Raw genomic sequence first — 21213 nt, forward strand, 5'->3', positions numbered from 1 at the left:
TATATATATATATATATATATATATATATATAAATTGGTAGCTATCTGACATTTTTAATACCACAAATACTTTACAAAGAACTGTTATAAAAATATAGTAATGTCTCACATCTGGATTATTTAGATTCAGCAAATGTAACCCCAATCAACTAAGTCTTTCTCTCCCTCAGTGTGTGATGGTAAAGATGGCTAATAACGTAAAGCATGATGGGTGTAGACATTCAATTCCTCCCTATTCTTAGAGAGCATCAGAGCTGCATGTCAGTTGGTGCAAGTAGGTTTATTTTGTAACAAAAAACATCCAGTAACAATATTTTTTGGGAAAAAAAAAAAAAAAAAAAACTAGTTGCTCTGAGGCTATGAGAGGAGCATGCTAATGTATATTACATACTGTTTTGCTAGTCTCATATTTGGTTCATATTTACCCATTTCTCAGCCACTCACAGCTTTAAGGTAGCTGAAGTGGACAGGTTAACTATCATCTGTACATTTCCCTGCCAAACTTTATCTATCATAAATTATATTACTTGTGTTGACGCAATAACTATTTCTATTACCTCAGGTAAAATAAGAAAAGAAAATGTAGTGATAGGAGAGGTTTAAATGGGTGAGAGTCCTGGGGTGGCAGCACCAACACTACCTTTATGCATGTTTTCTTGGTGCAAGTCTGAGGACTACATTAAGGTATCAGCAAAATGCTGTCAAAGATTTGTTATGATGTACCTTCCACCCAAAACTCTTGTTATTCAAAAGAATCCAAATGTTGTTGTAGAAACTTGAATATTTTTATCTTGTCATTATTGACAAATGTTATTTTGAAAATCATTATTGGCGATTCCCTACTATATAGTTCTTTTTGTGAGGGGACCACGCAGTTGCATATTCCAGTTTTGGTCTAGTCACTGTCGCCATTATTTTCCTTACCATGTCCTTATCCATATACAGACGCCCCCCGCCGTTCGCGGCCTCACCATTCACGGATTCGCTTATACCCGGGTAGGGTAATTGCGACACCCCCCGCCGAATGCAGATGAAAACTGGCGTATACGCGGTCTGATCCTTACTAAGTGCCGCTTTCACAGTCACTTTTGTTTGTTTTGATCATTACCTATGAGCGGCGATCGCCTCTACAGTATTTCCACGTGAAAGTGGCCTATGGGGTAGTGGTGCTGCAGAGGAAACAAGAGGTGTTGAGTGTATGTGGCAAGATGCGGGGCGGGGCTAACCCCACAGCCGCCACTACCCCAAAGGCCAGTTTCACGTGGAAATAGTATAGCGGCGATCGCCGCTCATTGGTAACGATCAAAACAAAGAGGAGTGACCATGAAAACGGCCCTAAATCCCAATATTATACATTTAAAATCCTTGATACTTACTGGGACCTGCCAGAACTGGTCCTTCTTAGAGACTCGAGGCTACTGCTTTGAGGAGTAAACAAACATGGCGGAGACTGGCAGAGGGGTAATGGGTGTAAAGTTTGTACATGCGTACTGCTGGGAACATCAACAAATGGACCAGTAAACACTCAAATTAATTAATAATATACTGAATGTATATGGATATACATATGAATATTAACACAAAGGGGAGAGACGAGAATTCACTAATACTTGATGGCTGGGTGGAAGACGGTAAACACTGATGTGCAGTATTGCCAAACTATCGTACTTATCGCATTACTTTTTTTCGTAGTTTCTGACCGATAACAACCTCAAAACACCACTCGCCTGCCAACCACCACCGCCTATGCACTCACACTCACCACAACCAACCACAGAGTGAGTGTTAAAATATTACAGTCCATATTTAATTTGTGATTATGTGTATGTAAAACCATATAACAATGCTTAGAAATGTCTTAGAAATATATATTTTTTTTATTTGATCGAGATGGTAGAACAAAACCCTATTTTCCCTATTTGATTATAGTCCTGTCGATCGCGGATTTGCGGATCTTGCGGAACCAAATACCCACAAACGGCGGGGGGCTTCTGTAGTGAAATCCAATCCTCTTATGTTAAAATTTTGTATGTGGTCTCAAATATGCTAGTGTTTCCCAGGTGACTGTCTCAGCTATTAGCATAAGTTTTCTGTGTCATTTCAACTTCTAGTATGCAATTTCACAAGGGTCTATTCCTGCTCTTTCTCACCAACATATGACATTTCTTTGAATTAAATTAAATTTCCATTACCTAAATAATAAACACATTTGAAAAATCAAAGATTTAGATTTAGTGTGAAATCTATTTAGTAAAGTTTCTTTGGTACCCACCTTTGTTATATACCATATTTGACAGTTTATAAGACGCACTTTTTTTTTTACAAAAAAATGTCCCTGAAAATCACCCTGCATCTTATAAGGTCAAAGTTCAGCTTTGGGTCACTGGCTATTGAAGTTTTAGTGCAGCAATGGCACTTGAATTAAACTGCAAACCTCTCCGCAAAGGTAAACAAGGTGGCGATTGCTTTAACAGCAACAACGGCAACTCTTTTCTAAAGTAACAACGTCTAACAGTAGTACTTACCACTACTTCATATAAAATGACACCAGTCAGGAAGAAAATTAAGTGACTTAATGCTTGTACCTAAACAAACTAGTGGACGGATGTACACCAAACCTGACAACATGCTACATTTCCTTAGTCGACAGGGATCATTGAGGTAAGACAGACATTCAAAAACTGTTTAACTTTGTTTGATTGATAAACACAAACAATATATGAATAATACTGATGAGATATCGAGAAGAAATGTTATTATTCAGTACTTACAAGTGCCTGTTTCTCCATTTTGCGCTTATCTTTTAACATTCTTACTTCACATACGTGTCCAACAAACACAGAATCACATTCAAGTTTGAAAAATGTCCTGGAATAGTACAACAACTAGACTAATAATGTAGAATAATAATAAAGAAATATGAAACACAAAATTTATACCCGTTACCCCTCTGAATGTCGCTGTCTCCGCCATGTTTGTTTACATCTCAAAGCAGTACCCTCGAGTCTATAAGAAAGACCAATTCTGGTAGGTCCCAGCAAAAATTAAGGGTTTTAAATGTAAAGTATTAGGATTTGATAAGGATCTGATTACATGTGAAACTTTAATAATGATGTGATAGTGGGGAGGGCTACGAATGTCGGGCGAAAAATCTTCACCTAAAACTCATGGTTCAAACCCGTTATTATGTTTTTATTCAAAAGCCTGCCAAAATTAGGGGGTGAGTCTTATTAGCCCATGCGTCTTATAAGCCATCATATACAGTAGTAACCCCTTCACTCTGGTAACGCCGACGTTGGCGTTCGATGGGCGTCCGACAGCGTAACCGTATGGAAAGGGTTAGTCCTCTCCTAAACCTCTTCCATTTCCTCTTAATCCTCTTCTAAACCTCTAAAGATGAAACGGAAGAGGATTAAGAGGAATTTAGAGGAGGATTGAGAGGTTTAGAAGAGGATTAATCCTCTTTCATTTCCTCTTGACCCTTTCCATACTGTGACGCTGATGTCTGCGTCACGGATGGAAAGGGTTAATGCTACTAAAACTTATGTCTCCTTAATGTGAAATAAAACATTTAAAACCTCATAAGAAGCATCATCATTTCCAATAACTTGGAATGTACATACCCCTTGAGCCCTATGAACTTTGTCTTGCATGCTGCGTATCACAGCTTCCATCTTTTCCAGCATTTCCATCCTTGGCCTGAAATGGAAAAATTTGATTATTGAGAGAGAGAGAGAGAGAGAGAGAGAGAGAGAGAGAGAGAGAGAGAGAGAGAGAGAGAGAGAGAGAGAGAGAGAGAGAGAGAGAGAGAGAGAGAGAGAGAGAGAGAGAGAGAGAGAGAAAAATCCCCTTGGATTTTGAGGATAATAATTAAAAACAAATTTCAGGGTACAAGAAACTAATACATTCTGAAACACTTAACCATCTCTCAAAACATCAACTTGGTCACTGTCCTATTAATCTGAGTCACAACAAGCCACCTTATCCAACATCATCACTTTAAGTGAGTGATATCAATTAACTACTGTACTGCATATTACATAAATTTTTAAAAATTGCCAAATGACATCTACAGGATTGTATGCACTTACGCCCTTGGTATTGGATTGGTCAGAAATCCATGCAAGCCATGCAGCCTCTCAAGCTGTCCATGGCTCGCGCCCACCTGCTGAGAGCGCATCTCAAGCTTTGAGATCATGCGTTGAACAAATGGAACATAGGAGCGCAGGTGAGCAAGCTTTTCTTGTACTTCTGAAAGTTAAAAGAAAATCTCATGAATATAAACACATTTACCTTTTATTACAATCATTGAAAGACTATAAGCTAAGAAAATCAATCATCACCATAATCTTCCCTTAAAACCAAAGGTATAGATAAAGTTGAGGGCATACTATATAGCTGTGTGTGGCCTCGGTGCTCATCTCCGTCCAATTGGCCTTTTAGCCTGTGGTGGGTGAGAACCTTAAGGGCACAGGGCAAGTATAACATCTGATTTACCACAGATTACCTTCCCCAGGCTTACCAACCTACTTAAAAGAGAGGATGAGCAGCTACACCCGCCACAAATCGACTTCGGACCTACACACCGTATTGCTGTGGGATAGGTATCCATTTTTACCTTGCATTTCCTGAGCTAATGAGTCAGATGTTCCTGCAAGAATTAAGTGTCAACTTCTACTGTGTTGCCATGAGGTAATGAGGTCCCGAGGGAGCGTCAGCACTTTCCCTGATGCAAGAGGTGGAGTATGTATTTCCTTTTCTCCGAGCTTTCACCTTCATTTTATCACATGCAAAACTGTTACAGTGTAATTTTACTGGAATTGAGCTGTCATGCCTGGAAAGTACTGTTCAAGGGAGTCAGGATAACATCCCCTATCAATACCACATGTGATCGTACTTTGCACACAAAGTCGCCCATTGTGAAGGTTCTTGCCGCAGCTCAAGATCTGCTACCTGACATCATACGTGAGTTATCATAAGCAAGCAGGTGGAAAGAAGAGGAAGACTTCCAGAGCAACAGCCACACTTCTGAAGAGGGAAGTAATCAAGAATCCTCGACATCCCCAGCTTTTACAAGACGTTGCACTTCATACCATCCAACACTGCCTGCAGAAAAACTTCATTTGCCATCCCGCACTGCCGACAAGAAACCGCTTCTCACTGACCATATGAAGAAGCAGCACATTCAATTTGCCAAGAAGTAGGCATACTGGAGATTGGCAGAGTGGAAGAAAGATATGATTTCTGATGAAAGCACATTTCAGGTGTTCCAGATGTGTTCTCCCAAGGTCCGTCACCTTGCCTCCCATACTCCCATACCCTGCTTACACAGTGCCGACTGTTGAGCACCCAGAATCGGTAATGGCATGGGGGCATTTCTCGGGTGAAGAGGGAAGGGGAGACCTCTACTTTCTTCCAACGATCTTGATGATGAACAGTGATTGGTACATTAAAGTTCTTAAAGTTCTTGCTTGACATGTTTGCTATTCACAGATGCAAATTTTTCATGCACAATTCAGCTCCATGTCATAAGTCAAGAAAGTTGAGCAAATGGGTTCAGAAGAACTGGATTGAGGTACTGGAGTGGCCTGGCAACAGTCTGGACCTAAATCTGATAGAAATTTGTTGGCATCTCTTAAAAAAAATAATAGTAGAGAAGAAAACACAGTCTCTGGAGAACCTCAAGACTAAGCTGATGAATGATTGATGCAAGGAAATGTCCTTAGATTATTTTTTAAAACTATGTGATTCGATGCCATCATGCTTCCAAAGGGTACTAAAACAAGGGAAATGTGATCCTATAATAATGTATAGCATTTCGTAAATAAACATTGTGATCTATAATGATATTTGTTTTTCTATGGCTTTTGAGGGGGAAGTCCTAAATCCATTTGCAGCAGGTATAAGTGAACTCTGCACCAACTGCCTAGGCCAAGATTTAAACCCAGGCTGACGGATTTGTAGCTAAGCATGCTTACCAATAAACCACGGAGGCACTCAAGATCAAAGGCTGCATACATATAAGTGATAGAGATAATAAAGTTACTAAGGAACACATTACACAGTAGTAATAATGAGGTATGATAGAGGCTCTGAATTAGGAAGGGTTGGCATGAATGGATTACAAGGTGGATGAATAGAGGTGAATACAGGTAATTGGCTACTCCCTAGTATCAAGACATAAATAAGGATTCAAAATATGTGATTAAGCAACTTTTACATGGACAAAAAGGTAAACTGCACATTATTGCTGTACACCATGAAAATATATGGACATTTTCTGTCTCAAAAATATAAAAATATAATAATTTCCTAAACATGAACAAAATTAACAGGATTTTTTTTTTAAATATAAAATCATACTTAAGTGTCAGGATCAGAAAATAGAACCCCACAAATAGAATGTTTATCATATGTGTTGTGTTTCTCATGCTGATCATGCTAATTAGTGTCCCAACTTATCTTAGGCCTATTGCTACTGATTACAATGGCCAACAACAAATTTATCGTCTAAGCTTTTTTAGCTGATTAGGACAATTTTGATGTGCTGAATCCAAAAATAACATTGGTTTTGCTCAATCAGGTCAACTTTTTTTATCTATCGCCACGATGTTTTTACGTTTTTCTTACACGTACAGGTATTTTCTATTTACCTATATGAGGCAAAATTCTTTCTTATTTCTTTAACCCCTTCAACACGACGATGCGTATACTGCGTCCTTGCTTACCCTGTACCATATCCAAGGACGCGCATACTGCATCCTGGCTTGCTTTTGCCAATATACGAGTTATTTTATCTCTATATTTATGCTTACATCTCAAAATTATCAATTAATTTGTTTCTTTATGTGCACCATTTAATTCTGCATGTTTTCATATATAATACATGATGATTATGTTGAGTTTATGGCTGAAAACTTGTTATATTCAATAGCAACATTTGAAATTTGGCGTGCACGGCGATCCTGAATACGGCGCAGGGCGCTGTTTTGGCCCGGCCGTAGTGAGTTTCTTTATGTGCACCATTTAATTCTGCATGTTTTCATATATAATACATGATGATTATGTTGAGTTTATGGCTGAAAACTTGTTATATTCAATAGCGACATTTGAAATTTGGCGCGTGTGGCGATCTCAGATACGGCGTGGGGCGCTGTTTTGGCCTGGCTGTAGTGAATTCTGAAGAGTTTACATGCACCAATTTTTGACTAACTGGTACTTTTCTTTTGCAGGAGAATGAAATGGATTCAGTCAGAAGATCTTGCAAAAATAAGCCCGTTGTATTCTGCTACATCTGCAGTGAATACACCGTTGTTCCTAATAGGAATCCAGTCACACGTTTCATAAAGCGTGCTTACCATGCTTATTTTGGTATGAAACTTGGTGACCAGGATAAAGCTTGGGGCGCCACTCATGGTATGCAAGATATGCACCAAATATCTGCGTCGTTGGACCAAGGGCAAGAAGAGTTGTCATAAGTTTGAAATTCCCATGGTTTGGGAGGGAGCCAACAAACCATGGCACTGACTGCTACTTCTGCGTTATTGATTTGACTGGGATCAACAGAAAGAATCAGAGCAGCCTCAAGTATCCTGATCTTGAATCACCACATCGTCCTGTAGCTCATTGTGATGAAATTCCAGTACCTGTCTTTGGAGAACTTCCTGACATTAGTGACGAAGATTCCTCCAGTGTTGAAGAAAATGAAGAAGTGGTTCTTGACAATGATGCTCCACATCCTTATTCCCAAAAGGAGCTAAATGATCTAGTTCGCGATCTCAGCTTGTCAAAGTCCTCTGCCGAACTGTTGGCATCCAGATTGAAGGAAAGAAAATTCCTCTCTGACAGTGCTCACATCACCTTCCACCGCAACAGACATCAAGAGTACCTCCGTTTTTTCTCTGAAGAGAAGGACTTGGTGTACTGTACAGATATTGCGCAGCTTCTGCACAAGCTTGGAGTGCCACAGTACCAACCTGAAGATTGGAGACTGTTCACTGACAGCAGCAAGCGATCGATGAAATGTGTTCTGCTGCACAACAGCAACCAGTTTGCCTCCATACCCCTCGCTCACTCGACTACACTGAAGGAGAAGTATGAAGCAGTGAAGTACATGCTGGAGAAAATTCGTTATGATCAGCATGAGTGGTTGATTTGTGTTGACCTGAAGAGGGTGAACTTTTTGTTGGAAAAACAGTCCGGGTTCACCAAGTACCCGTGCTTTCTGTGCACATGGGATAGTAGGGACAAGGCTCAGCATTACACGAAGAAGGACTGGCCTGTACTGGAGGAATTGGTGCCTTGCAGAGCTTGCAGAGCAAGGAACATCATAAACAACCCTCTGGTAGACAGAGACAGGATACTCTTCCTACCATTGCACATGTACATGATCAAACAGTTCACCAAAGCTCTGGACAAGGATGGTGGCTGCTTCACGTACTTGTGCCATGGTTTTCCAGGATTGACCATGGGGAAGTTGAAAGCTGGCATCTTTGATGGTCCTCAACTCCGTTAGCTCATCAGAGATCCAGAGTTTGAAAACTCAACGAACGAAGTGGAACTGGAAGCGTGGAAGGCTTCTGTTCTTGTCGTGAAGAGCTTTATTGGCAACAAGAAGGCCAGGAACTGCGCAGAACTTGTCGCCAATATGCTGACTGCTTTCGGAAACCTCGGATGCAACATGAGCATCAAAATGCATCACTTATTCTCACATATGGATCGGTTTCCTGAGAATCTGGGATAAATGAGTGACGAGCAGAGGGAGAGATTCCATCAGGACATTAAAGAGATGGAGACCAGGTATCAGGGATGCTGGGATGCAGTCATGATGGCTGATTACTGCTGGACTCTGAAGAGAGACATCCCTACCGCTGAGCATTCTAGGAGTTTGAAGAAACGGAAGTTCATGCCCTGAATTTTTGAACAATGATGACCTAATATCCAATTTACATGTACTTACCTTTATCAATGTCTACTATTCAATGTACACTAATCAATTTTTGTAACATTTAATTAATTAATTGTGTTAGAAAACAATTTTTTAATCTTAAAAGCCTATTTCGGACGAGAAATATTTACAAAAATCAACCAAAAATGTAATCGATTTTTTAAAAATTGATTTAGCACAAAAACCTGACCTGATCGAGAGAAACGGGTGCCATTTTCGGATTCAGCAGTGCAAATTTGGCCTAAATCAGTTGAAAATACTTAAGACAACTTTGCCCGCATTTCTTTTTTTTTGTAACCCAGTGTTATGAATGTTACTTTCATGTAATAGTGTGGTTCAGTAATTGAGAATACAATAAATGTTAAGATTAAACAGCCGTAATTGTGTGTGTATGTGTGGGGAGGGGGGGAGAAATTACCAAGTTGTAGCATTGGGGAGAGAAGTGATGATTCAGCCACTTTTTAAAAACATTTTTAGAAAAAGAGTTGAAGCAGCTGTTAATTTTGTTGATCTCAAAAATGTTCCTTCATCTTTAGGCTCTTTAGTTTGTTGATATCACAACAACAGCTTTTTTAAATTTTTAGGAATAGATGAAACATAAGTTATCAAACTGTCTGAACCATCCCTTTCCCTGGTGATGATTCAGTTAGAAAGGTGAGACAGTACAGACACTTGTGTTACTCAGCATAATGTTAACCCCTTCCCGGCAGCAGGGCAGATGTATGTACTACCAAAAAAATAATCGTCTGTGTATAGACATAAGAATGCAGGAGTCTACAAGAGACTGGTAGACCTGTACGAGGCAGCTCCTTTACGACGCTGTCGATTTTCATCCATACGTGTATATATAGATTCCCCGCAAGTGGGCATTCCAGATTGACGTCTATATATAGACTCTGCCGCAAAACTGAACAAACATTTGAATCTATATATAGATGTTATTTAAGTTAGATTGGTTATACGTATATTTATATATTTATATGAAGGTTTAGAGTGTAATCACTGACAGTAGATGAGTCAGGATCATCAAAATTATCAAAAAAATCAGCAACTATAACCTCAGCTACCAAAGAAGTCATTTCTTCCAGCTTAAGAGGTCTCTTTCTCCTTGACATGATAGACTATAATAATAAAAGAAAATATAAAAAAAATGCAAAAATTCCCGGTGTTAGCTGATGTGCGTAGTACATCCGCCACCGACAAAGCACAAGCGGTGACTGTCCTTGAGAGGCAATGTCAGTAAGTGTCAGGGGGTTTGAGATGCCCACTAACAATTTGTTTTCTTAATTTTGTTAGTAGTAAGGAATTGTCTATAAATAGACCATGCTACAATCTAATGTGGGCAAATGAGAGCAAACGTCTATATATAGAAGCGCCGACAAAAAGTTCCAATTTCGAAACGTCAATATATAGATCCTCCGCCGGGAAGGGGTTAATATAAAGTGATTGGATTAGCTAATATAAATGAAATGATCAATTCTAAGGCACCAATAACTGGTACCAAAAATGTAAACAGTTGATTCCTTCTGAACTTTGCAAAGTCCAGAAGGCTAAGGATTGCTGGTTTCTGGTTCCAGAGACGCAAGCCTCGCTGCTGGACTTGGTATAGCAATGCTGGCAGTGTGGCAAAGGAGATTAATCACATCCTTATTAGCATTCTTTGGATGATCCTCCAGAACTGAAGGGTTTTCTGAAGTGCTTCTTGTGACCAACAACAGACTTCTTGCAAAACTGAGGATATGCATCAGGTCCAAGAAAAATCTCAAGATGCAACCAACCAGGGCTTCATCTCAAGAAACTGAAGGACCAGGAGTGTGCTGAGGAGATTGCAGTGGCAGTCTTAAATTGGTCTGAAGTGCTTGGTACTCTGAAGGACATTGGAGTTTTGGGATGCCTTTGAAAGTGAAACTCTCAAAGCTGCTGGGGAGTGCCCTGGTATGCATCCAAAGTTTTGGAGTGGCACTGCCTCAAGGGAGACACTAGAGAATATGGAGGAAAGTCATGCTGCCAGACTGACTGAGGACTCAAGAGAAATACAGGACTCTTTAATGAAGGAGTAAAGCCATTCTGAGGAAGGATAATGAGAGGTATGTCAGAGGTCTCACTGAGGAAGCCAAGGGTTGTCTAAATTCAGACAACCTTAGACCTGTCTTTCGAACTCTGGAAAAAGCTCCGCTCCATATCCACATTTCAGATGAGTACTATCTGAATGACTAATTGGCAGATAGTATCAGATGCGGATGGGTACCACACTCATTGGGCTGAGTACTTTGGGCAGTTGAGCATGGCACAACCCACAAATGAACAGCTCCCTCTGGCTGGGATGCACATGTCAATTGCTGATCCACTAATAGACGAAACTCCACCCTCTCTTGCAAAGGTGAGAGAGGCTGTGAAGAAACTGTTGGGTGTAAAAGCAGCTGGGGTCTGTAATATCAGTGTGGAGATGCTGAAAGCAGGGGATGAAGCCATGATCCATGGGTTGTATGTAGTGCTAGCTTCTGCATGGCAGTCCAGTGCCATTCCTTTTGATTGGAGGGACCAACAGCCTCAGGACTGCAATAATTACCATGGTACAGCAGGCACGCCTACCACACGTCTTCACACTACGCAACGCACCTACTACACAAGGACCGCAGCCACAGTGTGTGTGTGTGTGTGTGTGTGTGTGTGTATTTACCTAGTTGTGATAGGAAAGGAACTACCCTTGTACTGTCCCATCTTTGTATTTACTATTATCTAACGTCCTTGAATTCATGAATTATCTTTGCATGGACCACATCCTTCTCTAGGCAATTCCAGGCCTCCATGTTTCTTTGTTCTTCTTAATATCTCTTCTACAGGCAACTTTTACATTTTCCTTCCATAGCCTCTTGAGTCTCTTGTATCCCATGTTATTAGATCTTCCTCATTCACCTTTTCCATCCCATTCAGCACTCTATACACCTCCATCAGATCTACTCTCTCAACTTATGTTGTCTCTTAGTCTTGGAACCAACTTTGTTACTGCCCTCTGAATCCTCTCTAATTTCCTTTGTACTTGACAACCTCACTATTGCTGCATATTCCAACTTTGGGTGTATCACTGTCACAATCAATTTCTTCATCATTTCCTCAAAAATATTGAAATGCTACTTTTATGTTCCTCACCAGGTTGTATGTCTCACCTACAATTCTGTTTGTGTTTCACTGGCGACAAATTATCCGATAAAATTACTTCCAAATCCTTTTCCTTTGACATTTTCTAAAAGCTTTCATTTCCCATTGTGTAGTTACCTGAAATTCTCTTCTCACTCTTTCCAAATTCCATCATACTGCACTTTCTGGTGTTAAATTTGATTTCATATCTACAACTCCCCTCCCATATCCTGTCCAGGTCCTGTTGCAGTGCTTGACAATCTTCTTCACTTCCAACCTTCTTAAGTAACTTGGCACCTTCAACAAACAAACTCATATAACTGTTTACTCCCTCCGCCATATCATTAACGTCGCGAGTGTGTGTGTGTGTGTGTGTGTGTCACTTTCCTTTCTCAAAGCTAACTGTGTACTTGAGGCACTGAATGGATAGTTTGTATTATTGACTGGTGCCCCAATCCTTGATATATTATTTGTTTTCAAATGCAATTACAAGTGAAGAGTTTCATCAGGTCTCTACTGTTGCAAACATTTATTTAGTCCTGCAAATTTTATGAAAATCTGCAAAAATAGTTACTTCTTTCAGTGATCCCAGCTCTGTTTAATTGTTAAATTAGATTAATAAGGGGTAAGACCAAGGAACACAAGCCCATCCTATCTATATATCTATATATCTATCTATCTATCTATCTATCTATCTATCTATCTATCTATCTATCTATATATATATATATATATATATATATATATATATATATATATATATATATATATATATATATATATACCCGGTATATATATAATTCTAGGTTAAAAGTGATGACAATGGGATACATACCCATAACTAAGTATATTTTTCCCCTTGCTTACCCTGAAAGATTTTGAATAAATGCTTCAGTAATGGGATTTTGTTAGTTACAATCCACAGTTACAATCCACTGACCTTTAGATTTTATCTTTTTTCATAGGAAAATTTGTGTACATGTGTAAATTACAGTATAAAAAAAAATTATCATGAATGTCTTAGATTTTCTCTCTCATTTTCTTAAACTGAAACTGACTTTCCATTTACTTTTGCCAAGTGAGATGACTAAAAACAAAGAGTAAATTGCAGTAAAGATTATTGTACGTTATCCAGAAATTCTTTCACTGAAAGTTCAAGTGGACACTTTACCCTTTGGATAATCCATCTTGAATGGGTGCTTCTGGAATTCTTTCCGCTTCTGAAATGTGAGAAAAATAATTCAGCTAAACAATGGAGACAAAGTCAATCTAACATAAAAATGTCCAGATCACATAATGAAACAAGCAAATAAGTATGGTGGATGCATGCAAACCAATTACTGGAGAAGCAATAAATGAAACCAAACAGCTAAGGTGAGAGTGTACATGAAAGATAAAACAACTAGTAATCAAAACTTTTGACTATCAAAGACATTAGCTATCTAACGGTTGGCAGAAGATTACCAACACAAAATCTATACGCATGAGTACTTTTATGTATTTGCACACCATCCAAGCAACTCAGACAATCCCAAGGTTTGTCGACAGCTGGGTCCTACTGAATATCAATTGACAATTAAATGCATGTAAAACATTTTAGTGCAAAAACTGAAAATGCACAATCATAAGTAGACTGATTGCAGCAAACTTACAAATTTCCACAAACACACTCGTAAGTAAACCCTACCTAATAACTGCTGTGCAATATCAGAACAACACTGTGGATTAAAACTAAATAGTGCCAATTTTAATGAAAAATATGGTGAAAACAACCCTCAAATTAATGTCAACATGTTAAAGCTACAATTTACATTTAAGTATCAATGAACATTTCAAAGATTAGCAAAGATAACAAGCAACTGTCACAACATTATGGCCAATGAGCTGTTCTAAACTGAAACTCACCCAACAGATTTCCATTAGACTACAGAAAGATATTAAATAACCAACTTAAATACATTGCAAAGAATTCATGAAGTCTCTGAACTTTAAATACCTAAGATAAATAAAGAGATTAAGAGGTAGCTCCAGAAAGTGGGAGGTACCAGACCCTTTGACTGCAAGCAGTCCAGTAAACCTTTATTACAATTGGTAGCATTATACTAACAAATTCATTCTGCTCATCTTCCTGATTTTAGTTCATATTAAGCAAATACACTTAAAACTTAATATATATCAGGTAATTTCAACATTTATCAGAAAACCTACTTTTCAGTTGTAATACAACTTTCGATCTAAAATATATATATATATATATATATATATATATATATATATATATATATATATATATATATATATATATATATATATATATATCATCCTTGATGGCCTAACACAACCACAATCTCTATTATGTTTGATACTGAGCCATGAGTTACTGGTTCTTTCCAATGATGTCTTCCTTTCCATTTAGAAAACATACAATCACCTACCACTCGTCTGTGCAAATGGTCTTGGTGAGCATTGTGCATAGCGACATAGCATTAGACAAGTTTAGAGCACAATACAACCCAGCAAACAACTCAGTGCAAGGATTCCATATGCTTGAGGCATCACTGTCTGGCTGCCTTGTTACTGGCTCATGGGCCTTGGCATCATCGAACACTCGTAAGCCCGAGTGGCCTACTGCAGAACACACACTGGACCTCCACGTAAACACAATATCAAGTCAGTGATATGTCTTTTCAGTTTGTTCACTGCAACAATAACGCGAACTGCCACGAGAATATACAAGGATGTCTCGATTTTCAAAGGCCCCAATGTTCCATTGTTAATTTCATATCAATATGGCCACCCCTTTGCAATGGTAGCGAATAACAAGCCAAGAAAAAACCTTTCCTATACAGATATCGTGGCACATTCCACATATGTTACTTGTTCTACTGGTTCCCCAAAGCTCTTATAATATCTGGGCCCACACATTGCGCGATATTATATCCACTTAACGCACTGATGGCCAACACTCACAGTAAGGAGAGAGCGGTTAAGGTGTCATGATGCTCGGCAAGGCTTGCTTGTGTGGCCGCCAGAGGCCCCGCGCTGCCTCGCCTTCCCGCCGGCGGCCATTTGCACCACGGGGTAAACAAACCCGGGGAGGCGAGGGCGGCGGGGCGGTACGGGGCGAGGAGGGGCTGTGGCGCCGCGGAGGAGCGGAGTGTGGGCGTGAGCAGAAGAGAGGCCAAGGGAGGAGGACCTGCTAGGCGACGCGAGGCGACACAGGTCAAAAGAAGAAGAAGAAGGTGTGTAGGTGCCCCGCTGCCCCGCCTCCCTGACCCGAGCACTGCTCCAGCCGCTGAGCCCCGGGGGGCGGGGCGGGGCGGGCCACTAGGGCATAAGCCTGCTGGAGTATTCTTAAACGTCTCGGCGCCTCAGTTCGCCCGTTTGAAAGCCTCTCGGAGAAGTTGATAAGCTTTTCATGTAGTGCCTTGTGTTCTTGGTGATAGCCGTACACGACCTCTACATCTTGATCGGGAAAATCACTCACGAAAACACGGTCAATCTTCTCTGTGGCCTTGGGAAATAGTCGTAATGGGAGTCCGAGATCTTTAGAAATACGGACCATGACTCGGGCCAGAACCCAAACTAGCACTTCTCGGCCAAGAAGGGTTAGATTCTGCAGCTCGTGATGACCCGCCACCCCCGCCAATACGTGTGAGGTCAAGGCACACGCTGCCCCATAGGCACAATTGATGTGTAAAATGAAAATGGGTAAATGTTACACGGAATTGTGAGTAAGGTGAATTTTTGGTCCAGTATGGAGTTGTGTACATGAGTATAGCATTACTAACCATTGAAGCCGTCCATTATACCGAGCCGCCACATATATGGAAATAACTTTACAATACCTATCCAGGAATTTGATAAAGGAAGAGTTCGACATCCTCAACAAGAGACATGCACATGCCTACTCTGTCTACTGACTTTCATATAAGAGGACCAAGATGCTCAGCTTCAGCAACTCAATACAGCATTGGTAGGGCCCTGTTAGTATTGACCACAGGAAGAGGAAACTTTAATGGCTGTCCCTTGTAGCATGCTATTCTCAAACATCAACAAATGTTTTCCATAAAATTGTCTAAATCATCATGCCCAATTTGAAAAATGGTAATGGTTAATCTGGCTCTGCCACCTTGTAATACCATATACACCTTCATATTAATGGTTGAAAATACACTTTAACTATCATAATATGAAGATACACATGGCTAGAAACCAACTTAACCATAGCAAATCTAACAACCATGCCAGTGTCACCATTGTGTAGGAGACAGTTGGGGTGGTGCCTGCAGTTTGGGGTGCAGCAGTTAGGTTTGGTTAAGTTTGCTTAGATTGCATGGGTTATTTTCTAACCATGTGTGCCTTCTTATTATGGTTAAGAGCATGTAATTTTGCCCTTCAATTCATAATATGGTGTATATGGTACGTTGAGGTGGCAGAGCTAAACTACACATTTACCTGAAATTATTAACTTTTTTTTTTATCATACACCGTACAATAGATATGGATGAGGACTATCAGTAGGACCCAATAGGGTCTTGCAATGAGCTTGACCTGACACCTTGTGGCTGTCTTGGAACTACAAAAATATGCATGCAGAATTTGTAAAATGATTTTTCTTACAAGTATTTTGTTAGTATTTAGAATCACGTATTTTTCTCATAGCTATGGTATAGAGACAATTAACCTAATAGTAGCACTTAAGGAATGGAGAAACACAAGAAAGAGTGAATTAAAATATATATTTTTTCCCACAGAAACAATCGTCACATGCTATGTGTTGTTCTTTTAAGTTCAATACAGTGAATGTAATATTATAAGATGCTAAAGATGTATGTATTATGATTTAAATTAGAAATATGAAATAGCTTTAATGCTTGCTTCTGGGAGCGTACGATATGTTTTGCAACAGTGTAAACAACCTCTCGCACTCTGATTGGAGAGAGAGAGGAATGCATCGTGTGTGAGGCAGGGGCGTTCCAGCCGGAGGAAATGTTGGGTGGCAAAATTTTCAACACCTTCCACCACTACTTTAAAGAAAGTGAAAGCATAACACCATTGTTTGACTTGCTTGCCCTCTCTTTTCTTGAATGAAGGAAATATTTATCCATAAGCCCCCATTGATGCATTCCTATGAATCACTGGATGGAGTGTTGCAGAATATATCATTGAATGTGTTTTATTTTGTCATTTTCATTATAATATCATGAATAACCTACAGCACTGAGAATTTTTGGTGTAAACATAATATTGACCATTACAACTCTGATATGTTGACAGTTTGGTACAGAAAAATGTCACTTAAGCCTAGTTGAACTCAAGAGGTCTGCAGGTTTGGAGCTGATAGAAGTTCCAAGAGGGCCACTGGGTGGCAGATAGAGTGAGTTCACTGCAGGTCCCTATTGTCATATTCATGATTTGTTTTTTATCCATTTGCACTATAAATGAGGTCTCAAAATACTTGTATGAATTAAAGTATCAAGTGAAAGAAAAATCACCAAAAATAGGAAGTGGCAAAAAGGAAATAATTATCTAATTAAACTTGACACATCTAACCAAAGCTAATAACAGGGTGGGGTTCACCCCCCTGGCTCTTCATTCAGCAATTTCAGCAGGAAATGCTCACAAAAAAAGATGAATATTATGACAAGGTATGTCAGAAAAACGTGTAAAACTCTGCTGTGCAATGGATTTAAAACTAGATAGAAACCCTCAGAGGTAATCTCATAAAGTGCTATAAAATCTTTCATAAGTTCTCAGTCATTGACCCATTAGACATACTTACATTCCATGGTTACCACCACCAAGGGTCACAGTTTTAAGCATCCAAACTATATTTTTAGGTTTAAGGTAACCTTGCCTCGCTCATCAACAGAATGCAGACATGGGTATTTCAGTGTCAGGAGTATAGAATACTGCAATACTGCCTAACAATTTAGTCAGTAAACAGTGTCACTTACGTTAAGTTTTGTCTCCACCAGTCTCTTGGTGAGTATTCTTCGCCTACATTGACCGACTTAGCTCCACTCATATATATATATATATATATATATATATATATATATATATATATATATATATATATATATATATATCTATATATATATATATATATATATACATATATATATACAGAAATTTAATTATTCTGCGTGGCATGTGGAATCATAGTTGAACTAATTAAACATACATCAACTTTGCTTAAGATAATTACCATATGATAATCCATAGGAGATAAAATGGTTAATATAGAGCAAGATAGTTTTCTGTTTTATATTTTGAAAAATCAAAAGCTAAAATACCTAGCTATGTATGCCGTTTAAATGAATATCTAAAGAATTAAAATAAAATATATCAGCACAGTATGAAAGAGTATTATATTTTCTCCTACACATGGTAATGAAATTTATCTAATAATCAATAGTGCATTAAAAGCAATATGTATAAACTGATGTTCAATATAATGGAATTGTGGCACTCCCTGCTGAAGTGAGACAAGTGACACGTACAAGTAAACAAGAAAACTGCAGTTGAAGTTAGTTGAGCATTGCTTGTCTTTGCTGTAAATCAAAATTCGAGCAGTAGCGAGGCAATCAACATGCTCAAGAAAACGAGCTTACAGCAACTATATTAATTTGAGGATATCATTGTTGTTTCACTGATGCTTTTGCCATAGTTTTCTCTCTGTGTAGACACATATTTTTTCCGCAGAATATGCTTCTCTTTTTCCCAGTTTTTCTATCACTTTCCTTCCTAACTTTTTTCCAAACACCAGAGGGTGAGGCAATGCCTTCATCATCTCTTGAAAGACTCTGCCATGGAAACAAATAAATTCTAAAATAAGAGCAAAAAGAAGTACAAGAGCATGGTCTGGTGTAGAGAGAATATTGGAGAGAGAGTAAGTCTTGCCTTATAGATGTGGTGAGGGAGAGCGGGTGAAGCCCACTGATTGGCTGAGTCGCGTAACCTTGAGCTGCTGTAAGCTGATTGGTTGATCATCTCTTGCTGGGGTTTGCCTTACTACCACCCGGAGTCTGATCCCACTGTTGTTTCTGCACTTTTCTTAGGCATTTGTATGAAAAAATTGACCATAATGCCACACATCTTTGAATTTTAGTCTGAAAAGTTGCCTCAGAACGCCTGACTAGTTGGTCGATGCGAGGCAAGTGATATCACAAGATCAACCCCCCATGTTGCTTACCTCACTTCAGCAATTGTAGTTTAATTAAAATACATTGGTACACCACTACAGTATAACAGATATTTTGTTGTATTCCGGACTCTATACATGGTGCTATGAGGTGAGTGCAGGAAGCCAGAAGCTAGATTTTTTTATATATTATGATTATTAACATACCGATTTCATAAACGGAAAAGGTGGCCCTGCATGTTCTTGAAATGCTTCATTTGATAGCACTAATTTCCATGCCTCCATTAACCCTTTCATTGCTAAACGCTCGCAGCGAGTGTTAGGTGTATTTGCTGGTGGTGCTAAATGCTCGCTGCGGGCTCCAGCCGCGCTCAAATCTCCCGCGTATGAGAGTGTTCCAACAATATTTCTTACAACACAGGATTGCCAATTGAGTGGGTTCTCCACTAAATTTGGTGGAAAATCATATCAGCCCAGCGTGGAAAATTTTAGGACGAGTAACTGGTGGATGTTCTTGTCCAATATAGCAGCATTTTTTGCATAGCTTCACCTATCACCTGACTGATTCTTTGACCAAATAGTTGTAAATATTGCAGTTGGTAATACTACCTTGCCAGAACCTTAAGGAGATATCTGCAGTTCCCTCAATATGGCTGATCATCCCGCACACACTTATGTAAGTGTTCACATTCATCACTCCCTGAACGTGCATGTACGTTCGCAGGAGAGGCATACATAACCAACTCCTATAGATCTGGGCCTCCTCTTTCCAATGATGTTTTTGGTTTTTAGCTGTGATGAATAATTTTTTAGATATAGAGGTTAAGAGATCCCCCATTGGGCTGCCCGACTGCGCCTGAGGGGATAGTAGTGTCCCGCACCACATGCAAAGAAAGGGTTAACTGCAATTACACAGGTACTATAGTAACAGTGCCTGTGTCTGAGGTGTGTATTATTGTGCTATGGCAATTTTGTGGATGATATGAAAGCCTATACCTCTGTGGAGCAGTGGTTAGGGTGCCTGGGTTTGAATCCTGGCCCAGGGCAGTCGGCGTGCAGTTCACCCAGCTGTTCATCCTCCCTTTTGAGTTTGTTGATAAATGGGTACCTAAGGACTGGGAAAGGTAAACTGTAGCAGTCTTGGACTTCTCATGTTATGGGGTAATGGGTTCTCACCCACCACAGGATCAAAGAGCCAATGGTATGGAGATGAGCACCACAGCTACACACAGCTATGGTGCCTGCACCCAACTTTACCCTTAACCCTTTCCTTGCGTGCGGTGCGGACGCGACTATCCCCTCAGGCGCAGTCGGGCAGCCCAATGGGGGGTCTCTTTTAACCTCTGTATCTCAAAAACTATTCATCACAGCTAAAAACCAAAAACACCATTGGAAAGAGGAGGTCCAGATCTATAGGAGTTGGTTATGTATGCCTCTCTTGCGAATGTACATGCACGTTCAGGGCGTGTTGAATATTAACACTTACGTCGGTGTGTGCGGGATGATCAGCCGTATTAAGCGAACTGTGGACATCTTTTCTTCAGATTCTGGCAAGGGAGTATTGCCAACTGCAATATTTACAACTATTTGGTCAAAGAATCAGTCAGGTGATTGGTGAAGCTATGCAAAAATGCCACTATATTGGGCAAGAACATTCACCAGTTACTCATCCGTAGAGTTGCCGCGCTGGGCTGATATGATTTTCCACCAAATTTAGCGAAGAATCCACTCAATTGGCAATCCTGTATTGTGAGAATTAGTGTTGGAACACTCATACACGGGAGATTTGAGTGCGGGAGGAGCTCACAGCGAGCGTTTAGCGCCACCAGCAAATATGCCTAATGCTCGCTGCGAGCGTTTAGCAATGAAGGGTTAATAGCTACTACATGTAGGAAATAGTTGCCAATATCAACATCATGAAGGCTTTAATGACAAATAATGTTAATTATAGTTTATTTTGAGTTTCTTATTTTTAATA

At 39.6% G+C, this 21213-nt stretch overlaps 1 protein-coding gene across 5 annotated transcripts in view; it reads right to left on the bottom strand.

The window, feature by feature from the left end:
- The window catches only part of LOC126997343 (uncharacterized), a 118649-nt gene extending 98767 nt beyond the window's left edge, over positions 1-19882 (bottom strand). Inside the window, exons 1-4 of one of the 5 annotated variants that reach the window (XM_050858390.1) lie at positions 15056-19882; positions 13257-13305; positions 4092-4251; positions 3624-3699 (exon numbers count right to left, since the gene is read on the bottom strand). In XM_050858390.1, the coding sequence (XP_050714347.1) occupies positions 3624-3699; positions 4092-4251; positions 13257-13272 (252 nt within the window). In that variant the 5' untranslated portion in view covers positions 13273-13305; positions 15056-19882. Of the gene's footprint in view, positions 1-3623; positions 3700-4091; positions 4252-13256; positions 13306-14520; positions 14960-15055 lie in introns of those variants that run through there. The other 4 variants (XM_050858391.1, XM_050858388.1, XM_050858389.1 and 1 more) reach the window with 4 other exon arrangements.
- Positions 19883-21213: the final 1331 nt, after the last annotated feature.

The sequence above is a fragment of the Eriocheir sinensis genome, chromosome 12, assembly GCF_024679095.1.
Source record: "Eriocheir sinensis breed Jianghai 21 chromosome 12, ASM2467909v1, whole genome shotgun sequence".
Classification (NCBI taxonomy): Eukaryota; Metazoa; Arthropoda; class Malacostraca; order Decapoda; family Varunidae; genus Eriocheir; species Eriocheir sinensis.